The sequence below is a fragment of the Sebastes umbrosus genome, chromosome 11 (genome assembly GCF_015220745.1).
Source record: "Sebastes umbrosus isolate fSebUmb1 chromosome 11, fSebUmb1.pri, whole genome shotgun sequence".
Lineage (NCBI taxonomy): Eukaryota > Metazoa > Chordata > Actinopteri > Perciformes > Sebastidae > Sebastes > Sebastes umbrosus.
Window position 1 is genome coordinate 15,157,646 of NC_051279.1, and position 26,598 is coordinate 15,184,243.

The following is a 26,598-nucleotide window of genomic DNA, read 5'->3' on the forward strand; positions in this document are numbered from 1 at the left end:
AACAGCTCCAGCAGGGGACCCCAAACTTCCCTTTCCCGGGCCACATTAACCAGATCTGACTGGGGGATCCCCCAGTGTGGAGATATAATCTCTCCATAGTCCCGGGTCTTCCCCCGTGGTCGTGCCTGGAACACCTCCTCTACCAGATGCCTGAACCCCCTCAGCTGGGTCCTTATGTTAACCAGATAAAATCAGTGACATGTATTTTGCAAGGGTGCGCAATAAAACACAAAACTCATTTTGTACAGTCCATCTTTTTATTTGTATCAGATTGCATGGAAAAAAACAAAGACATAGTCTAGTTCTTGTAACCACGGCTGGCTCTGCGACCACGAGCTCTCTCGAACTTCCTGCCCTTGGAGCGGATGTAGGGCCTGGAAAAAGAGGAAGAATAGTTTAGTATAAAATGATGAAATACATCTAACATGAGATTTATTAATTCTCTACATCAAATGTTGCCCTTACAAATGACCGCAAAGCCGACCTAACAGTCATATTCACAATCTCACTATCCAGGGAATGAAATTAGCACCTGCCACATACAGGGTAAATGTTGGCAGTGGGAGGTAAAAATTTCAGGTCACCTGCCACCATGGCAGACAGGTTTTCCTTATATTAAGAAATATTATTTTTAAAAAGAAATTCCTAAATGAAATATAGTCAGGGATAAGGTTACATGATATATTCCATAATTCTATGGTCTGGTACCACTGACTCAGTGTTTATCATTTTAAAGTGTTCTACCTACTGTGGATTTCAGAAGTGGCAGACAAAAAAACTGAGTGGCCAGTAGAAATGTTCAGTGACCTGCCACAGTGGCAGGAGAGGAAAAAGCTTAATTTCAGACCCTGTCACCACTAAATTGGTTTAAGAGTGATCATTAGGCACTAAAATGTTCCCTCTTTCCAGATTGCTAACTATTCACTCAGAGTTTGTGTTCTGACAAAGCTTTGAACTCAGTTATACAATGGAGCATTGGGTTACTTGTCATAGATGGAAAGAGGTGTGGCTGTGGAGTAATATACACATGTAGAGCATATGGATTCAGCCAGACACTATAGGCCTTTGACACATTTTTACAAAAAAAAAACAGGTGTAAATGATAAAAATATTGACTGAAATCCATTTAGCTTCTTCAATGTCAAGATGCTGGCATTGCACATGCTGGTTTACGGTCACAGTTGACTGTGGCACTTGAGTAGAACAGTCACTTAATGTTATAGTAACACCTGTGCTTTTCCTACAGGTCAAAAGGTATGCTGTGAAAACACCCATTATCTCCAAAAACTAATAAATCACCCTTTCTCCAAAAGACAACTCTAACGATGTTAAACAGCATTCAGGTTAAGAGCAAAATACATTGCGTTTTCTTGGTCAACTGCCAGAATTCAACAGAAGATCCTCGCAACAGGTTTTTCCTAACAATTGTACCAACAGTTTACGCCACTTTTAACTGTCGTCTCATAGTAATTTTACTAGTTGGAACACAGGTGTATCAGACAGCCAGGTCAGGAGATGGAGAGGAAGGTGGACAGACTGAATAGTGTGACAGACAAAGCCAGCTACGGAGAATGCTGAACGTATAAACCTCACTTTCCCAAATGTAATTTCCATAAGTAAACCATTGTCTTCTATTTGGGCCAATTTGATAGCTTGGTATCAGACTGATCGAAATATTGGTACAACAATATAATTTGTTGAGACAGCTTTACGTAAACATTTAGTTTTGTGTGTGACAACAGAACCAACACATCAACTGGACACATACTTGGTGTGGCTGTGAGGAGTTCCAGGGGCTTTTCCAAAGTGTCTGTACACCTCTCTGCCTTTACGGGGTCCTGAAGAACAAACACATGTTATGATTAAAAGCAGATACAAATGCTATACAGCAATTAAGAAAACACTAACAAGAAGTATTCCCACTCCCATTCATGAATGAAATTTTAACATGTCACATTTTGCACATCAGATTGTGGCAGAGATTAAATTAAGCACAAATTTGTCAAATTATAGTTTAGACAGAGCTATAAGAGTGGCTGAGTGACTTTAATTTATATTACAGTTCAGATGAAGTAATATTGAGAATGAAAAGCAATAAGTTAAAAAATGTGCATTTCCACTTAACGCCTTTGCAATTCTTTAACTATTCACTGGTATTTACTTGTGACATGATAACTTGCAGTCTTGGCAAGCACCACTTCTTTATAGTTGGCCTGATGAAAGAACCATATGGATGTCCAGGCAGAACGCTACATAAGATAGGAAAAACTGTAGTGTGTGCACTTCCTTGAGTTTACAGGTGAATATTTTTAGATTTGTTTGTTGGCAAGAAAAACATTTTGACAGTTGACAATACAATGGTCAGACATCCCTTCTTATCTTCCAATGATCAATACAAGGGATAAAATTAACCAGCAAAGAATTACTGGAAACCAGGACTAAATGATCACTTCCTGAAAATGTACACTAGCACTTGATGCCGGTAGTTTTTAGTATTTGGTAATATTATGACTTTAAAGAGAAGTCTGTCATACAGTCATAACATTGAGATGTGGATCATGACAAGTTCAAATGAACAAAACACAAAGCTTACACAAAGTGTATATCTGCTGATCAATTGCCAATAATCAGGTCAGAATACAGATATAAACCGGCTTTACTAATTCATGCAATATTCTTATGTTATTATCATGGCATTACAACAGACTAAGTTCCCTCACAAGTGGTTTTGGAGCTCCCCGTTCACAAATCGGCACTCAAGCGCTATGTGTGAACTTTTCAAAGATGCAAACCAAGAGTCTCGCTGACACACCCCAGATATCTAGCAGGCTAAATACCTGGACCTGTCGGGGAGCTACAGCCAATGAGAGTGCATGGTATTACGTCATTTAAAGTGTCGCTTCTCGTGTGTTTGTGACAAAACTAGTTTGGAGACCAAACACTCATCAGGGATTCCTCCTGGCAAAAGATCTTGTGGTGTGTGACCACACCACACATCAGTCGTGTAATGTGAAAACACGACTTCAAGACTCCCGATTACAAGACAGAAGTTGTGTAGTGTGAACAGTAGAGCGATCTGATAACTTTGAAAGTCCTGTCGTGTGAACTTGGCTTACTTGGTTTCACACGTTCCCGTGTGAAACTACAATAGATACGTTGACTAAAGGCAGCAGTTGGACAATGACAACATCTACTCCAATTGCATCATGGTATCATAATTTCAATACAGCCACATATTTAGTTACCTGACAGCAGCACTGTGCCCTGTCCTTTGGGAGAAGCCAAAGCCAGCTGGTCAAAGGTCATCACCTGACCGCCTGCCTTCAGGATCCTGCGTCGGGCACCATCGGTTACCCTCAGAGCGCAGATCTGTGGAGAACAAACAGGACATGAGGACCAGCTCAGAGACTGCCGCCGACAACATTACAGTGTTGAGGGTAGATCCTCGGTGGACTGAATAATAACTTTATGGGGGGGAAAAAAACAACATAATAGGTGATTTCTGCCATTATAAAAAAAGAGGGGTTACCTTAAGTTTGGGGATTTCCTGAATCCTGACATCATCAGTGACTGATCCCACAACAACAGCAATTCTGTTTTCACGGCCGGGCATCCTCATCTTACGGATCTGGTACCAATGGAAGCAAAGTCAGAAATTCAGTATGCACATGTACATCACATGTTTGAACAATTCACAACAGGGCTCATACACCTTCAACATTAGGACTTCTAATCTGGGCGATCATGCAAGCAGTTATTACATGGATAACATGGTGTCTACAATTACATTTAATTTGACCATCAATTTAACTTCCTTACTTATTATATTTCCATTGTTAGTGTTGAGAGGTAATAAGACGAAATAGAGCCAAATGGGAATAAACACTGACCAAAATTCTATCCAAATTTGTTAACCCAATCCCAACTACATCACAAAATTTAGAGCCACTGGAAAGCAGAAAAGGCCCCATGAAAACAAGGATGCACCAACCATCTCTGCCGAAACCACAAAATCAAGGTATTTACTGATACCAAGTACAGATCCATTACCGGGGCTCCCTTCTTCCTGATTTTAAATTCTATATACCTCACTGCACGCACACATTGGATCTATTTTTTTGTAAGGTCACATGAAGACTGGGATGCTGTTTCACTAAAAACTAAGTCATCAGCCCACTGTGACTGAACGAATGAAACCAATAGCAGAAACACTTAATTTTATACACAGACAAAGAAACTATTTGATGTGAATCTGTCACATCTGCACTGATACTTATCGAGAGGTTCGATCTATGTATTCCTAAAAACAACAGTCAAACCATATGTACAAAAATGCATTTCAGTCTCAATAGGTTAGTAAACATGTCTACTAAGAGTAGGGCTGTCCCGAGAACCATTTTTTAGGCTTTGAAGCTTCGGTGAGAAACATTCGAAGGTATTCAAAGCTTCGTGGCACAGCAGGCTAACATGTTCTTCTGTCTGTCTCCATCTTTCACATTTCAGTGCCGCTGCCTCACTACTGTACATACACACACCTCTACTCACAACAAACAGCTATATCCATCTGAGAATAACTAATAATAAAAGTTGAATATGAATAATGTGAGATTATTCCTTATTTCATGAGCTATATTGGGATTTAGACATTATTATTACAAACTCATTTATTGAGGGCGGTGAAAAGGACGAAAGACAATTGATACTGACCAAGCGGGAGATGGAGATGGGTGGCCTGTTGGTGCGGCTCATGAAGAGCCTCCTCAGGACGACCTTGTTGAAGGGAGCATTAGAGCGGCGGGCCAAGAACCTGTACAACTGTAAGAAACCAGCAGGATGGTTAGGAATATTATATATATAAGATCAAACTGCTCAATAGTGAATATTTACATAAAATTCTATCTACTATTGACATGATAACAATTAATACAACTGGTGGTGGTATTATTCCAAAGAGTAAATATAAATTACCTTGACCAGGAGCCTCAGGTAGATATCCTGACTCTTTGGCTCTTTCCTGTGCACCTTACGGTCCTTGTTGTGTCTGATGTCGACTCCCTTGAAAAGTGAACAGAAACACATTAATACAAATAACAAGCAGCAACTATAATACATTAATAAGAACCACCTCCAAGCAAGTTTAATCCCAAACACAACATTTAGAGAGACTGATTGCACCAAGGCTCCATTGCTAATCTCACATAGTACATTCAAGTGTACCACGTCAAACCAAGAGCAGACTTTATATTATTATTATATTATATCCCTTTAGTTAACCTACCAAGCAGTAGCTATAATACATTAACAACCACCTCCAAGTAAGTTTTATCCTGAACATAACATTAGAGAGATTAACCTGCACCCAGGCCACATTGCTAATCTCACATAGTACATTCAAGTATACCACAACAACACCAAGAGCAGGTTTTATATCACTAGTAAGAGTTTGGTCCCTTTAGTTAACCCAACAAGCAGCTCAACATGTAACGTTAGAGCAGGCCGGTTCACACGTTGACACTACACAGCTAACTGCTACTAGCACCTCAGCTAACAAGCTTATACTTCAAAATATGTCTGACTTTGACATTTGGGAACAAATGTTTACTTAGTGGAAATATATATTATAGTTTAGCATAATATACCGCACACTAAACCACTTTTAAAGCTTGTTTCCAGGCAACCTGAAGGCTGTAAGCGGCTGCCTAGGAGACGGCACTACACCAGCATCAAGGAGGGTTACGTTAAGCTAGTACATCATTTACATGGTCAAATAACAAGAAATCACGCCAGCACTGTAACGTTAGTGATGTTTACAACAAGTACAGATCATCATAATGAACATGAGATGTTTTAATTCAGAGGATGATCGTGGATAGTGAAGCTATCTTGTTTTACATTTTCTATTAGCAGCACCTACCATCTTGGGCTCTGAGCGAAAAGGGAAAAGGAAGAGCTGAGGTCTCGCGATAAACACTGAGCTGAAATCTCGCGTCTTCTGATTGGTTACAGACAGATCACAACGCTTCCTGCAGGACACATGGAGACAGGACAGCGCCTCCAGCGGTGGAGATGTAGGATGGAGGATAAATATATACATACATATATATATATCTCCTCCATCTTATATATAATATATATCTATATATATATTATATATATAGATATATATTATATCTATATATATAAAATATATCTATATATATATTATATATAATATATATATATAGATATATTTTATTATTATTATTATAATATATATATATATTATATATAATATATATATATATTATATATATTATATATTTTATATATATATATAGAAAAATATATATAAATACATATATATATATATTATAATAATAATAATGCTCCTAAATACATACATTTAAACGAGTCAATGTAAACCTCACAACAGCACTTAACACTGATTACTGTCAAATTTTTACTTTATTAAAAGTTCTAAGATTAGAACGGAGCTACAGAATGAATGTTATATTCTATAAGCTTTTTACCGAAAAGAATATATTAGGATGTAACCCCTTTGTAATCACCAACATTTTGAATATTAACTGTACTTTAATTTAATTTTTTTCTCAGTAACTGTAACTGATTACAATTACATTTATTTTGTAATTCAATTACGTAACTCTGTTACATGTAACTAGTTACTCCCCGACACTGGATATAGATATAATTAGTCCTAATTATTAGGTTATCTGAATATGTATCCATATTTTTAGACTTGCTTATTTTAACATTCTTACTATATGCTCTGTACTGTACTGTTACCTACTATACTGTACTGTAACAGCAGTCCATTGGAAACTTAATTTATCCAAATAGCCTATTTGGAGCCAAGAAATACTGTGTCTGCTCTGTTAAACATCTTCTCCATCAACAGTAGCAGTTTCAGGATGTTTATGACAAAAGGAGCTATTTACATGATTACATAATTTGCTTCTTGATAAAAATGTTTGAAAAGAAAACCACAAATAAAAAAAATTAAACAATAGCTTTTTTTACTTTTATTGGTTTAAAAATGTATGGCAACACCGACAAAGTTAATCCAGTATATAACATACGGAAACACTTAAAGGTCCCATATCGTACTAATTTTCAGGTTCATACTTTTTTTTGTGTTTCTACTAGAACATGTTTACATGCTGTAATGTTAAAAAAAAAACTTTGTTTTCCTCATACTGTCTGCCTGAATATACCTGTATTTACCCTCTGTCTGAAACGCTCCGTTTTAGTGCATTTCAACGGAATTGCGTTGCTAGGCAACAGTTTGGGTCCATGTTTACTTCCTGTCAGCTGATGTTATCTACATATACTGCAACAGGAAATAAACTGGGACACATTAAGAATGTTTATGTTTAAAACCGTGTAATGATCTATATATTTTATATTTGTGACATCACAAATGGACAGAAATCCTAACGGCTTGTTTCAAACGCACAATTTCTGAATACGGGCTGTGTGTATTTCTCCGTATATTGAGGGTTTTGATAGTTTAACAGTATTTATATAGCACTTAAACCTGCTTTATAATATAAAAGACATCTCACAATCTCACTTTTTACAATATGGGACCTTTAAAAGAGGATTTAACAGCTCAGTCGTTCCCTGTTTTCTCAGAGGAAAATATTACACCAACATGACCAGCAAGATTAAACTCTGTTGCATCGCTGTAATTCACATTTGGACACAGTGTTCAGTTAGGAGACGGGGAAGTTGGAACAAGAAACAAAGCACAGCTCAACAATAACCCTTGTGGGATGATTCACAGAGATGTGACCTTACCTTATTCTCTTGTTTTCTCAGTAAATCTATGACTTTGCAACTGAATTCTGCCCTTAAATTACACCTTTTCTAATGTCACAGTCATTCAATACAAAAACTCAAGTTCTCTCCAGTTTATTCCAGTTTGTGGCCACTCTGCTGTCTGAGGTGACACAGGAAGATGGTGAAAGCCAGTGCGATGCCTCCCAGAAACACTGTCCGTGCCACAGGAGGGACCAGGGCAAAGTTCACTGCCTGAGATGGTGGAAGAGATGAAAAATACATTTATTCTACGTCTGTGTATACTGTTATGTGTATGTTCATCTGTAGCCAGAAAAAAAGTGACTGATGATGGGATGAATACAAGAATACCTCACCTGCATTGTTGACCAAAATACCACTCCCGCCTAAAGAGAGGAACAGAAGATGGATTTACACATGAATAGACAGACAGAGAGGTGTATTACATGGCATTTTAGTGATCAATAATCGAATAAATCTAATAAGGGCAACTATATGTTTACCTTGTAAGATGTCCAGAACTTCTGTCTCCAGTCTTCAAGCGGGTCATCTTTGTTTTCTAGTAAACTTAAACCTAAAAGGTGAGGTGGCTGTTATTGTAAATATTTTACTCATTCTTTGATGGATCCATCGTTAGAAACAGTGGTGGAAGAAGTACTCAGAAGTTTACAATAATAAATGAACAGTGACTAAATATTTATTTAGGTTTGAATGGAGCATTGCTTTCAAGGACATAATCTATTGCCCCAATAATTAGAAACAAATTTGTGCCTGTAGCTACAATTTAGGACACCAATGTCATATCCTCAGAATAAGAGGGGGCTTAGTGACAGGAAGAGGAGTTTACACTTTACAATTACACACACACCTTACACTAGCTGGGTCTTTTAACAGTGATTCAGATTAAAGTAAAAGTAAGTAAATAAATAAATAAAAAATAAATAAAATCAATAGGATCTTTTCAGTAATTCAAATAAATAGGTTGACAGTACCAATACATTTAGAAACTGAAATATACATATGATAGGAAGAGCATATTTAATATTTCATATAGTCCAACTTTTCATGAGAGCAAATGTTTTTCCATTACATTTTGGTGGTTTGTAGCAACTCGTTTTTCCAAAAGAAACTGGCTTCAAAATGTGTGTTTTTTTTTTTTTGTATTTTTTTTCCAAGAACCTCAGATTCAGATCAGTTCTTGATTGGGCTTTGAATATAAATATTTTATTCAAAAGAATAATTACATTTATTATGTAGGGACAGTTTTCATCCAGAACCCTCAACATAATGTTTAAAGGTGTAAATGTAAAATAAATATTATCATTATCCTTCTGTCTTTTTTGTTGTTGAGGTTGTCGTGTTTATTATGTGTATTTTGCCTGAATTAAATTTCTTAAAAAGTAAAATAAATTGGATTAATAAAGTGAGAAATGTTTCTATTTTTAAAAAACATACATAGAGTTTTGAGTGTTTTATATTGATGACTTAAATAGGCTTTGCAACACACTTACCAATATAAAAGGCACTGATGGTGAGAGGAGCTGCGATCAGCTGATCCACCACAACCTTCCCTGTCACCGCCTTCAGTCCGCCTCCAGGCAGCATCCTCTCGAGCCCTCGCAGCCAGTGGTAGTTGAAGTTGGCATGGAAACAGAAGCCAACAGTGGCCACTCGAGCCGTCTGACACCAGTCGATGCCACCCAAACCCTCTGATGTGGATCCTCCTGCAGCATGCTTCCCACCCAGCACCCTCTGCTGTATGAGGTCAGCAGAGGCAAACAGTGTTGTGTATCCCAGGACGTTACTGATGTATGGATGAGCCTTGAACACGGCCCAGGCCCGGCTCATGGTGACCAGTCTGATCAATAAAAACACAACTGGGTATGACAATATGTTGCTGCACTGTTAAGAATGTCCCAGTAAAATAACAGTAGAGAACTGGCAGCAGGGTTGCCTTTATGTTACTGTAAAATTAACATTATTATACTGTCGCTGAAATTTACAGCTTTGTACTGTTAATGAAAAATATAGTTTGAACTGTTTTTTTTATTAATTTCACAGTATTTTACAGTTAATTTACTGTTTAAAGATACATTATATAGCTGTTTTTCCACATTTCTTTTACATTATCTTACTGATTTGTTTTAATGCACTATTTAGGTTATATTTTTTACATACATTTTAATAAACATTATTTTTTGCCTAGATGAATAGACTTAGCAGGTTACAGACATAGGAATAGTCACACTAAATACAATAAAAGGCACTTGTTAGGAAAAAGGCTATAATAGACTTGTTGACACTTTTCCCAAAATGTGTGTCTATAGCTGGCTACAAGCACAGAATGCAAACCAGAACAACATGTGAGTGAAGAACAATAAAGCTAATTCACTGATTTTACTTTTTTCTTTTGTATTAACAGTAAAGCACTGTTTTTAGCAATAACAGGTTAATACTGTTGAAATCCTGATGTAAATTAACAGCAATTGTTTACAGTGTGGGTATGAGTGCTTTACAATATGGCAGGAAGGCTTTTAAATACATGTTCAAATTAAGCAAATATTGAAGGAAATGATTAATGATGGCCAAAATCACATGACACAATGTATATCACTCACTAATAGGGATCTAAATGAGATGTTGAAGATGATAATTGCTGTTTTGAACCACTCCTAGTCATGGATTTTACCCAAGAAGTAGCCAAACCTACCTCTCAGTGTAGCTCTTCTCTTCCTCTCCTTATATTTCCAAAGCCAAAGAGACACAAAAGTATTTTCTGATTGGTTCTGTTGGGTGAGGAGGAGGAGGAGGAGGAGGAGCTGAGATGAAGGTCTTCTCACCAGGTCAAAGTTCTGCCACACTTGCAGAGAGCGTGTGATAAGACCTTTATCAGCCCGCCGGAGAAGAATCTGAGAAAATAACACATGTGAGCAGAAAACAAATCCTGTCAAGCTGTTATACTGAACTTACCCACACGCAGACTGAAGCTCCATTAGCAGCGTCCGTTTCACACATTATTTTTATGACCTCTTATCATGTAAATAAAAACCACTTGAGTCACGTCCGTGTAGAACAGTAAATGCAACATACCACATATTCTTCTAAGTGTTGAGACGTTGAGACTACAGCAGGAAGTCAGCTGTGCAGCTCTCTGGTCAGAGGCACATGTGCTGTCACTATAAATAGATGCTACTCCTGCAGCAAGGCTGTCGTGCTTTGGAGTAAAGCACAGTAAGATCCACAAAATTCTCATTTTATGAAAGTGAAGGAGGAAGACAAGTTGAGGTGTCGCATTAAAAGAGGCCGAAAAGGTGTTTGAGAATAACAGTTGGAAGCCCTGGAAAAGAGAGATGAAGATGAAGAATAGTACAAGATGTGTGTAACATAATATATACTACTACTACTAACTCTACTGGAAGAATGTAACTCAAACACTCTGTGGTGACCTGGAGGCAAACTATACTCATGTTAATAAAGCTATTCTGGGACAATTTAAATGCAACTATAAAAGACAGTATGTCATTATGAACAACCGCGCTGTGATACACTGAGGGAACACTGATGAGGCTATTAAAGGAAGAGACAGATATACCTGACAAAAATATTGCTACAGGAAAAAACAACATTAAACATTAAAAAAAAAAAAACATAAGCGTAAAGCTTATCCTCTATTTTTTTAGGTGGTTGCAGTGACAACAGTGGACAATTAATTTCTCATCCAAATACAATAAACAGAGCTTTACAAAAAAAAGAAAAAAGAAAGGCATTGGTGTAAAGATGATCCTCCAGGAAAATAAAGGAAATGTGTTGGATGGAAGATGGAAAAGTTGATCCATCTTTTGAGAGTTAAAGGACCAGTGTGTTACAATTATGGGGATCTATTGGCAGAAATGGGATTAATAAATATATATTAAATAAAATTAAATAAATAAATAATAAAATAAATGATATTAATAAGTATGTTTTCATTAGTGTATAATCACCTGAAAATAGAATTGGTTTTGTTTTAGTTAGCTTAGATTGAGCCCTTCATATCTACGTAGGGAGCAGGTCCTCTTCATGGAGTCCACCATGTTGCACCGTCATGTTTCTACAGTAGCCCAGAACAGCTTGGGCCGCAGTAGATAACGTTACTCGCGCCCGTCACCGCCACTCTTTCCCTCTCTTGCTTCACCACTCACTTCCCTTGAACACACACACACTTTATACGCACTGGCTCTGCTCCAAATGACCTGCGCTACTCTTACAACAACTCAGCGGTTTCCAAACCACTGCAACAAATGAGAGGGCCATTCGTAGTTCTCCCACACGCTTGGCACACGGGAGAGGCTTCAGCTGGTTGCAATCTCAACCACACCGCTAGTTACCGCCAGATCCTACACTCTGTTTATTTAAAGGAAATATTTCGGACACAAATTGGGAAAAGTGGATCATTTACGAGTCACAATAACTCAGCTGTTTGATATGTAAAAACTGAAAATGAAAATGTCTATGCATGTCTGAGTTCTATATTTGTAATATCACATGTTGTTGTCTCCAGATTTGGAAAACCCAATAAAAATTATAGCATTAAAAATAAGACAGTTAAAGTAACAAAAAGCCAAGTAAGAAGGAGCATAAGATCCATATCCCAATGGGATTCTGGATGGAAGAAAAAAACAAAATCACACTCAATTGAAAGTCAGGATGAGGTCGTTTTAAACAGTAAAATGTGGAGGCAAAATTTAAAAAAAAAGATGCACATAAATCTTTTATTTGTATTCCTCTGTATCTGTGTGAAAAGGCCAGCCTCCCTCCACCCACCTGCTGCCATAGATGTGTGAACGTCTGTATGTGGAAGGTGTGCTATTGAACTGCAAAGGTCAATTAAAGGCACTAGCAACCATCTTAGCTCTTCCCTCTGAGAATGTGATAATTACAACCAGAGTTTAAACTCATCAATTAAGGGCTTGTTAACTGCCTCAACTGGTGTGTTTATGTCTCCCAGTATTTAACAAGCTGCCTTTAGTGTGGCACACAATGGAGACGTGTGCCCGCACCTCAGCGAGCCGTTGACTTCTCAGATAATTGCCTCTTTCTTTTCAGTGCCTCTCATCGGGTCTCACTTCCTCTCCCTCTATCAATTTGTCTTTTCTATTCATGCTGCTGGAAAAAAAGGGTGAATTTGTGCATTTGCATTGAGCACTTGTGTCACTTGACTTAATTTGCGCACACAGACACACAATACATGCAAAGACATACATCAACAATTAAAGAACCACACCTCTCTCTCTCTGTGAGGCAGCCCACCTCCGTCAGGCCGAGACCTCAGTGCAGTTTGAAGATACGAAGACACACAGCAGCCTGACGCGGAATAAGGTAAACATGATTTTATTTAATTTTCTATAGAGCTGAACTGAATGGAACAAACAGCAGATACTGCATTTTCCTTTACTGTAACAGTAATGATAGTCAGTGAGAATTATTCAGATCTTTTACTTCAGTAAAAGTAGCAATACCAAAATGTAAAAATACTCCATCACATGTAAGAGTCCTGCATTCAAAATGTTGAGTTAAAGTACATTTGTTTTAGCAGTAAATTGTACTGTAAAGTCAAATTATTATGCTGAAAATGGCTCCTATTGGTGTTATATTATTATGTATATTATTGGATTAATATTAATGTGTAAGCAACATTTTATATTGCAGCTGGTTGAGGTGAAGACATTTATAACTCATACACTGTACTGTTGAGTAGATTATAGCAATGCAATTTTATTTTATGAGATCAGCATAGGTTTTGTATTTAATAACTTAATCTAGTAAGAGTAACTAGTACAACTACAGCTGTGAAATAAATGTAATACAATCTGAAATGTAGTACTTTAAAGTATAAAGTAGCAAATAACGGAAATACTTGAGTACCTAAAAATTGTAGTTAAGCTAAGAGTCTTATTTGAAACATTAAAACATTTTTAAACTTATTTATTTCCAAGAAAGCTATCTTGCTGTTAGGTTGCTTCAAATTATTAATATTAATTAAATGCATGATAAATGTTATTGAGATCAGTGGCTTTGAAAAAGATAATTTCTCAACATTTTTCTCACGTTAAATCACTCAAAGTTGACTTGATCTGACGTCAACACAGTATTGTCTTTTCTTTCCTTTTTTCAACCTTTTGTTTCTCATGATATCTCTTGACTCCCGCCCTCTCTCTCTTTCAGCCATGCGACCATCCATCTCTGTGACTCTGGAGCCCGGGTTGGAGCGAGGGGTCCCGTGGGGTCGTGACCTCTACACCTTTGTAACTTCAGCAGCGGGTCACATGATGAGGACTCTTCAGAAACCTCGGAAGAACCGACCGTCCAAGCGGCAGGTCAACCACCGTCGCTTCCTGCACAACATGATCCAGAGGTGTGTGTGGGAGCATCAGGAAAGCACTGATATTTAAATGTTAGATGTTTCACAACATTATGTTTATTTTTTTCCAGATGTTTCTCAACTTTCTTTTTGGGATTTTTTCTTCATGCCTCTAAAAATCCTTCAGATTAAAAAATCTGAGAATGAAGAATCACTCTTGGCAGCTGATCACAGCTCTTTTCAAGACCGCTCACGAGTAGACATCGCTTCATTTTAAATTCAAAGTTTGACATTTTTGGGAAATATGCTTATTTGCATTTTAGTTAAATGAGGAGCTAAATACCATTCTCTTATCTGTATGGTGAAGATGAAGAAACAACCAGCAGCCTGTTAGTTTAGCTTAGCTTAGCACAAACACTAACAAAATCCCCATGAGGCTGAAAGTCACTGCACCCGGCTAAGAAATAGTCCCACATATAAACCCCGTAAAACCACAATGTGTAGTATTTTCACTTTGTTTTTTGTACGGATTAAACAAACAGTGTGTTGATGGTAGGTGATCTGTTAATCAGAGCCAGGCTAGCTGTTTCCCTCTGTTTACAGTCTTTGTGCTAAGCTAAGCTAACTGGCTGAAGCTTCATATTTACCGTACAGACACGAGAGTGGTATCAATCTTTTCATTTAACTCTCGGCAAGAAAGTGAATAAACTTTTTTTCCCCAAAATGTCGAACTATTCCTTCGCCGTTACACAGAAAGTTCAATATTTCATCTTTCTCCTCGTCTGTCAACAGAAAGTTTGCAGACATAGAAGCAGCGAACCAGCGGCTGGCATCTACTTCTCAGGAGGAGGAAAAGAACGTATCCTCTCCGCCATCACAGAAGCCAGAGATACTTGACCAACCAGGTACCCCCTCCAAAGGTGGTTATCTACAAGTCCCAGATAGTGCTCACACAGATGTAGACGGCATCTCTAAGTCTGGGAGCGACGTCTCTGTCGGCTCACATGAAACTGAAATCAGTGAAAAGAAGCAGCCGGACTCGGGGCATCTTTGGAAACGACACCCCAAATCACACCCCACCACTTCCACAGATAGAAAGAACAAAGAGAGACAGAAAAACCAGAGTCAATCATCATTTATGAGTTCCCCAAAAGGTATAGAGTATCACCACGGGGCAGAAGTCCTTCATACTGAGTGTTACGACGATGAAAGTCAGCTGAATAACCCCTCTGAAGACTCTCAAACAACTCTGCAGGACTCTGGTTGCATCCAGTTAGGCCAACATGTGTCCATCTCTCCTTCCTTCTCTCCGGAGCTCTCGCCGTTGTCTCTTGACTCGTGCGACTTCTCCATCCAGATGTTCACAGACATCTCAACCCAGAAGAGCATCGCTGACATGTCAGAGAGTCAGTGGACAGATATTATGGATCTTTTTGGCGGTAAGGACTTGGGAGGCTGCATGGATGTAGAGGCCTATTTTGAAAGCATCTGTGCATGCCAAGGTGACGCTGGGCAGGAAGTCGGTGCTGATGACGTTGGATTTGCAGATCAGTCAGATAGTTTCAGCAACAGATCTGAGGTGGAGGCTCTACACTGTGAGACAGGTGAGTACACTTATCAATACAGTTGTCATGGAGATCAGGGATTGCCGTTAAACCACTTCCAGAGTGATCGGAGGAGACAAAATGAAGACACTGCAGAGACACAGTTTAACCATTTTAAGCCAACCCAAGAGACAAACATCATCCAAAACCACCACTACAGTGCCTCAGAGCTGCAGACGTACCAGCATCCTCGGGAGGAGAGTCCCTGTATGCTGGTAAACTCTGAAAATAACCAAATCTTTACACCATTTGAGTGTGTTGCTCAATCATTCTCCGTTTATAATCCTGAGCACCGTCCCATACTGACGCTGCCACATGAGGATGACTGGTTGTTCACTGATATCTTAAAGGACAGGAAGTCACCCGGCTGCCAGTGAAACATGTCATTTTATTCACGTTTGTTACTTCTGGTATTGTGTTAAATGCTCAGGGTGAAGGGGCAGTGAAAAGGGTACGCACTAGGGCAGGAGTCTGCAACCTGCGGCTGTGGAGCCACATGCAGCGCTTTAGCCCCTCTCCAGTGGCTCCCTGTGGATCTTTAAACAAATTAGTGGAATTGAAAAACTGTTTTGTTCATTTACATTTTCAATTTTATTTAACATTGTTGTGATCTATGGTACGATGGTACGACGGAGTATTAGGGCCACATTGAGGAAAATAAAATAAATCTGAGATTTCGAGAATAAAGTCATAATATTTTGAGAATAAAGTCATAATATTATGAGAATAAGGTCATTATATTATATTATTAAGTAGTAATTTTACGTGTTATTTTCTTTGTGACATCTCCAGCTGCAAGATAAGTAAAAAAGTGTAATTTCCAGTAAAATAACAGTCACCCATATTCTAATTACTAATATATTTCTTAGTATTATTTTTAAAGGCCGTTGTATTCTGTATTGCATGTATATTAGCAGCACTTTTAATGTGTTCAAATGTCTTATTGTGTTTTTATTATGTTTCGAAGCTTGCTGCAAAATGAAAAAAACAGATGGGATTTACAATCAATTCATTTTTTTTTTCAGTTCAAATACATTTGACTGACCCTAAATTTGATTTGCTCCCCTTCTGCAGCAAACATGTTACATGAATATATGTTTAAGGTATTAACGGTTACATGAGCTGTGTCAGACTCAATCCATGTATTGATCACCGTGGTATTATTCATTAAGTATTAAATGTTAATGCTTAAAATAAATAAGCAATACATGATATTATAATACTAGTAACTCCTATTTTTTTAGTGTGTGTGTGTGTGTGTGTGTGTGTGTAATGGAGGCAGTATGCAATACTGCAATATAAAAATAAAAGTGAGTAAGTATTATTGGCAAAATGTACTAAAAGTATCAAGCAAAAGTACTTGTGCAGAATAAATATTGCAGTATATTAATGGATTATTATTACTGATGCATTAATGTGTAAGTAGCATTTTACAGTTGTAGCTGGTCGCGGTGGAGCTAATGTAAACTACTTTTTAATACTGTTTTGTAGTCTAATCTACAAAAACGCATCATATTCTATAAACTGAGTTTTATGTAAAATCAGTAGGGCTGTCAATCGATTCAAATATTTAATCACGATTAATTGCACATTTTTTATCTGTTCAAAATGTACCTTAAAGGGAGATTTTTTCAAGTATTTAATACTCTTACCAACATGGGAGTGGGCAAATATGCTTGCTTTATGCAAATGTATGTATAAATGTATTATTGGAAATTATTTAACAACACAAAACAATGACAAATATTGTCCAGGAACCCCCACAGGTACTGCATTTAGCATAATAAATATACTCAAAATGTAACATGGCACACTGAAGCCCAACAGGCAACAACAGCTGTCAGTGTGTCAGTGTGCTGACTTGACTATGACTTGCCTCAAACTGCATGTGATTATCAAAAAGTGGGCATATCTGTAAAGGGGAGACTTGTGGGTACCCATAGAACCCATTTACATTCACATATCTTGAGGTCAGAGGTCAAGGGACCCCTTTGAAAATGGCCATGACAATTTTCCTTGCCAAAATTTAGCGCAAGTTTGGAGCGTTGTTTAGCCTTCTTTGCGACACGATAGCATGACATGGTTTGTACCAATGGATTTCTTAGGTTTTCTAGTTTCATATGATGACAGTATCTTCAGCTTTAAAACTGAACCCGCTATGTGTTATTATCGCGTTAACTTTGACAGCCCTAAAAATCTGATAAATGTAGCAGTACAAAGTAAAATATTTCCCTCTGAAATGTAGTGGAGTAGAAGTATAAAGTAGCTTGACATGGAAATACTCAAGCAAAGTACAAGTACCTCCAATGTGTACTGAAGTAAATTACTTGGGTAAATGTGCCCAGCTCAAGTTCTCAAAGAAACACACAGAAACACAAAGATCAAAACCAACGACATATATTAAAGTTAACCCCAGTCAGATGTTTTATAATTACAGCATCATTAACCAAAAAAAAGGCTAAAACAATAAAACAATTTTTTTCCAAAATGTTTCAAGTTCCACAGTAGCCATAAAGAAACACAGAGAGAAAAATAACACCTTAGAGAAGCACCGGCCTCGTCTCTTGCTACGGGCGAACAGAACTGTTCTCGTTCCAGCAGCTCAATCACGTGTCTTCAGATTTTGGTCTGTCAAGGCGTGAACAAAGTCGCCACGTTTAGACGTTTGATACGACATTCTGAGATTACGACATTTAAGTGAACAGTTCAGAGTGACAGATTGTGTCGTGATGACACGCGATGTCAGCTCATTTGGCTTAATGCTTAATGTCGGCCTATTTGAGATAAGTCACAACCTGACAGAGCATACATGACGTACTGGCAATGTCCGGCTCCGTTTACCTCCACTGGTAATGTGTAAAGTGCAGCGTTTACACAATATCTTAAAAAATAAACACACAGCTTCAAACTAAATCAATTGCATATTGCTAAAATAAAAGAATTGTACATACAGAAAATAAAAAATAAAACCCTTTAATAGGGCGTTAAATATATGTCGTCAGTAGTCAAACTCTTTCTTGATCTTTCGTCACCTGTCACTGACTGTGAATCACGGTGAACCTGGCATGGCAAAAAAGAAAAGAAAAAGATGGATACGGGGACGTTAGCACTGTACACGCTTATTGTTCTCGTTATGCAGATGCTAGATTTGCATTGCTGTTTCATTAAATTATATACCTGTGAATTTAAAACAGAAGGAAGAGGAGGGAGCAGTAATGAACCCTGTTTACCGACTGTACTGGTCCTTTGCCATCTGGTAAATATAACCAGAATACAAAGATAACATTCAGAGCAACATCTGTGATTTATCTTTCTTTTGTTGCAAATAAAAGTTAAAGCGTCAGTGACATTCTTTATATTGAAGGTATAGTTCTTCATTTGGGAAATAGGATTATTTTCCGTCAAGGCATTTTTGTCGAGTTAGACGAGAAGGTCCATATCGCTCTTATGTCTGTAGGTAAATATGAAGCACCAGCCAGAAGACTTTTAGCTTAGCTTAGCACAAAGACTGGAAACGGGGAAACAAGACACACCTACCAGCATCTCTAAAGCTCACCTGTTAACCCATTTTATCTTGTTTGTTTAGTCTGTAGAAAAAACAAGTGTAAAAGCGACAAGCCACGTTTTTACAGGCGGTTAAATGCCAGACTACTTCTCAGCTGAGTGCAGTGTATTCCTACAGCGCCCAAAAACAGTCCGCCATATAACCACCTGTAAAAATGCAACTTGTTTTTACAATTATTTATATTTTTTTGTTCTTGAACATGAATATAAGTGTTAATTAGAGCACTTTAGAGATGCTGGTAGGTGTGTTTTATTACCTTCAGACAGAACTAAACTAGCTCTAGTTTCCCTTTGTTTCCAGTCTTTATGCTAAGCTATGCTAACCAGCTGCTGGATGTAGCTTCATATTTAGTATGCAGACATTAAAATGGTATCAATCTTCTCATCTAACTCTCCGCAAGAAAGCGAATAAGTGTATTTCCCAAAATGCTGAATTACTTCTTTACAACATTGTTATTTGTGTCTACGTTAAAATCTAGACATCACATTTACTTCCTGGACAGCCTTAAAGCTATGACAGGCAAACGGGTGCTGAAGAAGGTCGTGAACAAAAATACAATTAACTAGAATTACCGCATCGCGGTTTTATGCCTCCACCAACAAGTCAAGTTGCAGTTTACATCCATGTGTGTCCAAAATGTCATCACTTCATCCTGTTAGACATTTCTGTGAATTGTCATAATTGGCATATGAATTCTTCAGTTATGGCCAAAAACATGTTTTGTGAGGTCACAGTGACCTTTGACAACCAAAATCTATCAGTTCATCCTTGAGTCCAAGTGGATGTTTGGTGGACAACCTGAAAACATATTGCTCTTTTTTGGGTAATTTTTGGGCAATGTTTGTCGTTATATTTTGTTAATTTAACGGTCTGCCTCCGAAGAGCGAGAGCTGCTCAGCTGCCGGTTGGAAAAGTTTAACATATCGACCAACCCTAGCCTCCGGCCACGGCTGTCGCCGGTGCGGAGGCATAAAAAGGACCTTTAAACTGTCTGTTAAACAATAAATACAACATGCTGAGGAAAATGGAGATGGTTCACCAAAAGAAAAACATATTTGAAACCAGGTTTCACAAAAACATTGTTTGTTTCACAGCAGGGTCATCAAGCTGCGTGTGTCTGGTTGACACACGTTTCTCATTTTGAGTCAATAGCTAGGGTAAAAAAAAATCTACTTTTTGTTCTACTTGCCGTTTGCTTCATAAAAATTCATTCCTCAATGCCTCCATTTTTTATCTATTACTACTAGTATCTGAAAATGCTTTGAGTCTCGTGCTCAGTTATTCTACACAGGAACGGGGAGCAGAGACGGAGTTTATTCTACTGAGTAAAAGTAGAAAAGCTCACCAGCCTCTACTCCTTTCATCTATTCTACAGCTACTCTACGTTTACTACTTATTTAAGTCCCTTTTTCTCATCCATACGCCCACCATTTGGTTAAACACAAAAGCTTTGTTTGATCAATAATTTACACAGATAATCAGTAAAAATCAAAATTACAATGTACAAGATGCTCGTCAAAATAAAACGTGATGTGTTCATCAGTCTAAAACAAGAAAAAGAAAAGTCATAATTTGTTCTGCTTTGGATAAAAAGATCAATTAATACAGTTCTCCAGGTTATTTATAGTTATGTTGCCGCGGTAGACAACCCATACATTTTCTTTTCTACACCAGCAACCAGTCAAACCAGTTATCCACCAGAAAGGTCTTCCATGCAAATTCACCTCTGAGACCAGACGCCATAACGCTGAACTGCCGAGCTCGGCGCCAGCAGGAGCAGAAATGATCCGACTAACGAGCTTCCCCACGAGACGAGAAGAGTCGCACAGAAAATAACCAGCGATCAATAACTTAAGTTCACATTGGATATAAATTATACAAATTCAAATTTCTGAAGCGATATGTTAAGACTTTAGTTAAAGAAACTATCTAATACTACCTACTGCTTTGTCTAACAACGTACTGTTTCTAATCTACAGAAAAAGGATTTAATCATTTAATACAACTTGAATGCTTTTTTTACGGTCAAATGTTTGCGTCTCTACAATTCTGACAAATTATATGAAAATTAGATAATATGTTATGGAACGTAGTGTAATGCTTCCCGGTTTCTGATCAACCATTTACAATAAAAGTTTAATTAAATATCGGTTACTAAATGCCATTTCTCTTCTGCTACCTCACCCAAAATGTTCGCCACTCTTTGCCGGATTATTCCAAGTCTCTCATTTAATGTTTTTTTAAAACTGACATATGAAAACGTCAGAAATCACATTGTTCCGTGTGCGTATTTGACTTCTCTTGTTGACTGCTTATACAGATTGTCTCAACACCCTCCAGAAGTATTTTCACCCTCTAGCAGCCCTTAATGAAATCAGATTGTATATATACTGTATATATATATACTGTATAATCTTCATCAAAGAGTTCAACATGGCTTAGCTTTTAAATACCTCCTAATGTAAAAGATTTAACCACCACAACATTTTCTGCCCTCTAATTATTGTACAGCATCATGAAATTAGTTGATAATAATTCACTTTCCCCTCGGAACTCTGGGAAATGTAGTTTAGTTTCTCAGAAGTGCATTACAGAGATGTAATGTAGAAATTTCCAGTCTTTGTTGTTATGTCGTTTTTTTTATGTCACAGTTTGTTACAAAATAAAAATTAATTCCAGTTGCCTCTTTGTAAAATCTCATTTTTACACTTTTTCCGTGAGGTTGTTTTACAGTTATAGCGCCTGATGTATTCATCTTAAATTTACTTTCATAAACTACAGTGTTGTTATGTGCATGTCACTCCTTCACCCCTGAGTAGTTGAGGCTGTGAGAGGCCGACGTGTGTGTGTGTGTGTGTGTGTGTGTGTGTGTGTGTGTGTGTGTGTGTTATCTGTGTAACTGAGTCTATGTTGTGCGTCACTCTGTGTTGTTGACGCTGTAGGGCGGCGGAGGGTCCAGGCTGTGTTCAGAGGAGGGAGTCGGGGTCCCTGGGAGTCCAGAGGAGGGGGTGGGCGAGGCTGGGGGCTCCTCCGAGTCAGAGTTCTCCAACGAGAGGTCGTCGACCAGCGCTCTGCGTCCACGCATCGCCAGGGGCAACGGAGCACGCCTGGACAAGAAGAGAAACACATTTATAGCATGTCCTTCTGTGAAACAGCTGAGCGCAATTCTCTGGAAAACTACCGTATTGGTCCGAATATAAGAAGAGCCTGATTATGAATCCACCAAACCTCTCCCAACACCTGATTTTGGAAATCGCCTTTAGTAAGATACAAAGCACTTTTGAGACTTTTTAATCTAGTCCTTCTTGTCCCAGAGATACTGTTTGTCCAGTAATGTTTTTATTGTGAAAACGAACGTATGAGTGCAGCTTGTCTATCAGTCACGTATTTGCACACGGTCAAAATTATTTTCTTTGGCTGTTATCCGGTCGGTTTCTGCAAAGACATTGGGAGCCACTTTTGACTTTACTTTTTACTCATCAGGAAGTCAGTGAAAACACTTTCAGGAGCCATCAGAAACATCTGTAGGTTAAACTGGGCTTCCTGGACACTTCAAGAACTGAGTAATACTAAAAAACACACTAGACTTGAAGAAACTCCCTAGCTTAGCATGAAGGCTACAAACAACCAATAATGCAACACTCTCTGTAGTACCCTATGTTACATTCAATATCAGCTGTTGTAAATAGGCAAATGTCTTGTCCTATATAAAGTATATACTGTATATAAAATAACATTAAATTAAATGATATCCTATATAATACTGTACATAATATAATAACCTTTTTAAACTAAATTTCCATAAAAGAATATAATACAATATTATATTGCATTGTATTGAGCCCAACACGATTAGGGATTTATTTACTTAAAACTAAGGCTGCTTCTCACATCGATTAATCTGACTATTTTTCAATTTAATCAATTAACTGTTCGGTCTAAAAAGTGTCAGAAAATAGAGAAAAATGTAGATCACAAGTTCAAAGAGATGTCTTCAAATTTACTTGTTTTGTCCGACCAACAGTCCAAAACCAAAACATTCTCGATTCACAAAGATATAAAACAAAGAAAGCAGCAAATTTTAACATTTTGAAAAGCTGGAATGTTTGCTTGCATTTTTGCTTGATAAATTACTTAAATGATTAATCAGTCACTAATTAATGGTTGTTGATCCAAATCAATTAATTGATTTGGTGATATTAGTTCTTAGGAGAAAAGCAGAATAACAGTGGAATAATACATGAAGGGAAAGAGGTTTAGCAACATAAGATATCATTAAATCGCCTACATGACATACGTTATGTAACTACAGATGAAATGCGCAAAAAAGTAAACGATAAAAAAACAACACATGTACTGTATGAACTGTACATGTCCATTAAGCTTCCACCCTTCCACACACACACACAGATGCACAGAAATAATAAAAAGATGACACACACATTGACCTACTGATCTGCTCTCCATTCAGGCAGGCTGAGTGTTGGTGTGACGGACACAGATGGACAGTTTGTCAATGTTAGATGGACACAAACGGATGCAACAAAAGAGCACAACAAAACAAATGATAATGAGTTAATGGGGGGTTAAAAACAAACAAAACAACAACAAATGATCATTCAAACACAGAAAATACGTGCAGACACACAAACAAACAGGGGTACCTGAGCTGGCCGCGGAGCGAGGTGATCTCTCGCATCATGCTCTGGCTGCTGTCGGTGAGCTCCTCCATCTCTCTCTGCAGCTTCCTCTTCTGGGCGTTGGAGCGAGAGTTGTCCTCCTCCACCTCCTCCAGCTGCCTCTTCAGCTGCTTCAGGCGCACCATCGATTTATCCAGCTAGGAGGAGGAAGGGGGGAGAGGAGGAGAGAGGAGGAAAAGGACGGAGCGTATCGCAGAGGTCAGGGTGAGATACGAGATCGGAGGAAAGAGGGGAACAAGAAGAGAAGGGGACAAATATATATGAAGAGACAGATTAGTCTGGGACCAGGAGGGCTGATAGGGATCAGGAGTCAGATTAAACCCAACAGATTATCACCGATGATGTTTTGGGAGGAGAGTCAGTGTCTCTGCTGGGGCTGATGGATTTATTTTTTGGTGGAATACGCTCTAGCTTCCCATTGAACACACAGATGCCGGGGCGGGATTAGGATTAGGTTGGACTGAGCCGGATAAATCACTCATTTTAGGATGATTTTTCAACACTGGGTAACAATTAGAGCAGCGAGTTTAGCTGACCTGACCCCCATTAAATGATTATTTAATGCTCTGTCTCCAGCTATAATATTAAGAGTATCCTCTTGTGGATAATGTTAATGTTCTTACCTGTTCTCTGTACTGGTCTGCGTGTCTTCTCTCGTCTTCTGCCTGCATCATCACCTCCTTCAGTTTCTTCTCCGTCTTCCGCATCAGTTTGTTGGCGATGGCTCGTTCCCTGAGAGACGGAAAAGTTCATGATAAGATACCTGTTGCACCAAGCAGTTCAAGACATCTGTAACACATTACCATCTAATTGTGTTTTATGGGCATTCTGATGTTTTTGGAGGGAGGTTCAATGAATTAAAAATCTCCATTGCATATTGTGACAAACACATCTTAATTTAAACACTGAGACTGGTTTTATCTAAAACCATTTTATATCCTATATCCCACTGCTGACCGTCCTTAAAAGTGGTACATTCAATATAAAGTAGGGCTGGACGATATGGCCAAAATCTTCTATTCCAATATAGGTCATTTCATATCTCGATAACGATATACATCACGATATAGCATGTTTTCTGGTAATTCAATAAATAAATAGTCTCAATTAAATAACCACATGGTAAAGCCTATTTTTGTACACTCCTGTGCGAATTAAATACTCGACAAATGAAAAGTACGGAGTATTTTCTTGTTTTATGAACTTGAGTGCAAAATTAACATAACAGTTTAACAGTTGACACTATAGAGAAAAAATAAATATAGGCTTAGCCTATATTTATTTTATAGGTACTGGATGAGTTAAATAAATAAAACTGGCTTTGAAATTTGAAAAAGTAACCTTTAATATAGAGTCAACTTTTATGCATAAAATTTGTATTGACCCTCATTATTATTTTTATTCTCTGTTCAATTCTCCCCATAAAAACAAGAAATACAAAGTTAAAAAAGAGAAAAAAGGCATATCTGTTGTTTTAATTATCTGTACTAAAGTGTGTGTTTCTCTCACTGTCTCTCCTGCTCCAGCTGCTCCTCCATCGACTCTATCTTGGCCTCCAGGGCGGCGACGCTGAGCCGGTGCTTTCCCCTCACTGCTCCCTCCATCTCTCCCAATCGGGTCTTCAGCTCCTTGTTCTGCCTCTCCAGCTGCTCCCGAGCCGCCTCGGCCTTCTGGGCCAAAGTCCTCTCTCCCTGCAGCTGCACGGTCATAGTCTCCATCTGGCCAGCAAGCAGAGCAGCAATGAAGAAGTGCACTTACAAGAGAGAGTGGTGGATGTGTGTGTGCAGTTACATTTACTGTACCTGTAGAGCCGTCTTCCTTTGTCTCTCCGCCAGCAGTTCAGAGTTACTCTGCTCCTCCTCCAGCTCCTCCTCCAGCTGACTGACTCGTGCGTCCAACCTGCGCTTCTCTTCAAACATTGCGGTCCTGGACAAACAGTATATTTTAGTAAACCAACCAACCAAGAACACGTTGATTAATATAATATATCCGTAGTAAAGTGATACTAACTTTCCAGAGCTGCTGTTGACCATCTCGTCGGCCATCTCGTCTCTCTCCTGCTGAGCCTGTCTCTTCTGCCTCTCTGATACAGAAAGCTCCTACACAGATAAAATGAATGCAGATGGGGGTTCAAAAGTTACTCAGAACACCATTTTAAAAGCATTATATCTTAATATTTCTGCTGGGTTTCAGTTAAGTAGACGCACCTCCGTGAACTGCAGGACTTCTGCCTCCAGAGTTTGGATCTTCTTTTCGCTGTCTTTCGACTGTGCGGTCACCTCCTCCCGAGACAACCTGCTCTCGTCTAGCTCGCGCAGAACTTCCTTCATTTGACCCTGTGACAAATAGAGAATTTAAAAAAAAAATGCAGGCCATTGACAAGTACAGAAAATCAATGTTTATGCATTGGAAAATGTCTTTACCTGCAGCCTCCGGAGCTGCTTCACAGCCTCCTCTTTCCCGCGGCTGGCTGTCTCCACCTGGGTTTCGGCTTCCTGCAGTTCTGCTTCCAACTGCTTCTTGGACGACGTGGCCTGAGACCGCTGAGTCCTCTCCTCCTCCAGCTGGATCTCCAACTCCCTCACCTGG

The 26,598-nt window shown here is 38.4% G+C and overlaps 3 protein-coding genes and 1 long non-coding RNA gene across 9 annotated transcripts in view; 1 reads left to right on the forward strand and 3 right to left on the reverse strand.

The window, feature by feature from the left end:
* Positions 1 to 243: 243 nt before the first annotated feature.
* rpl18 (ribosomal protein L18) lies at positions 244 to 12,692 on the reverse strand. Its single transcript, XM_037785102.1, has 7 exons — positions 12,684 to 12,692; positions 4,969 to 5,055; positions 4,708 to 4,815; positions 3,530 to 3,628; positions 3,246 to 3,369; positions 1,769 to 1,838; positions 244 to 374 (listed from the first exon to the last, which is right to left on the reverse strand). The coding sequence occupies exons 1-7, from the start codon at positions 12,684 to 12,686 to the stop codon at positions 299 to 301; spliced, it is 567 nt and encodes a 188-aa protein (XP_037641030.1). The 5' UTR covers positions 12,687 to 12,692; the 3' UTR covers positions 244 to 298.
* On the reverse strand, positions 7,765 to 10,977 carry si:ch211-120k19.1 (uncharacterized protein LOC563199 homolog). Its single transcript, XM_037785103.1, has 6 exons — positions 10,891 to 10,977; positions 10,511 to 10,709; positions 9,312 to 9,658; positions 8,304 to 8,374; positions 8,157 to 8,186; positions 7,765 to 8,034 (listed from the first exon to the last, which is right to left on the reverse strand). Exons 3-6 carry the CDS (start codon positions 9,646 to 9,648, stop codon positions 7,915 to 7,917), a joined length of 558 nt encoding a protein of 185 aa, XP_037641031.1. The 5' UTR covers positions 9,649 to 9,658; positions 10,511 to 10,709; positions 10,891 to 10,977; the 3' UTR covers positions 7,765 to 7,914.
* Positions 10,576 to 14,902, forward strand: LOC119497178. Its single transcript, XR_005208881.1, has 3 exons — positions 10,576 to 10,726; positions 13,085 to 13,158; positions 14,005 to 14,902. It is a non-coding gene; the product is annotated as an uncharacterized LOC119497178 (long non-coding RNA).
* Positions 14,903 to 18,125: 3,223 nt separating this feature from the next.
* The window catches only part of myh14 (myosin, heavy chain 14, non-muscle), a 35,303-nt gene continuing 26,830 nt past the window's right edge, over positions 18,126 to 26,598 (reverse strand). For 3 of the 6 annotated variants that reach the window (XM_037785096.1, XM_037785094.1, XM_037785099.1), the window contains 9 exons: positions 26,433 to 26,594; positions 26,217 to 26,345; positions 26,020 to 26,108; positions 25,812 to 25,935; positions 25,519 to 25,727; positions 24,633 to 24,741; positions 23,974 to 24,146; positions 23,762 to 23,785; positions 18,126 to 22,416 (listed from right to left, as the gene is read on the reverse strand). In XM_037785096.1, coding sequence (XP_037641024.1) covers positions 22,227 to 22,416; positions 23,762 to 23,785; positions 23,974 to 24,146; positions 24,633 to 24,741; positions 25,519 to 25,727; positions 25,812 to 25,935; positions 26,020 to 26,108; positions 26,217 to 26,345; positions 26,433 to 26,594 — 1,209 coding nt within the window. In that variant the 3' untranslated portion in view covers positions 18,126 to 22,226. Of the gene's footprint in view, positions 22,417 to 23,751; positions 23,786 to 23,973; positions 24,147 to 24,632; positions 24,742 to 25,518; positions 25,728 to 25,811; positions 25,936 to 26,019; positions 26,109 to 26,216; positions 26,346 to 26,432; positions 26,595 to 26,598 lie in introns of all 6 variants that reach the window. The other 3 variants (XM_037785095.1, XM_037785100.1, XM_037785098.1) reach the window with 3 other exon arrangements.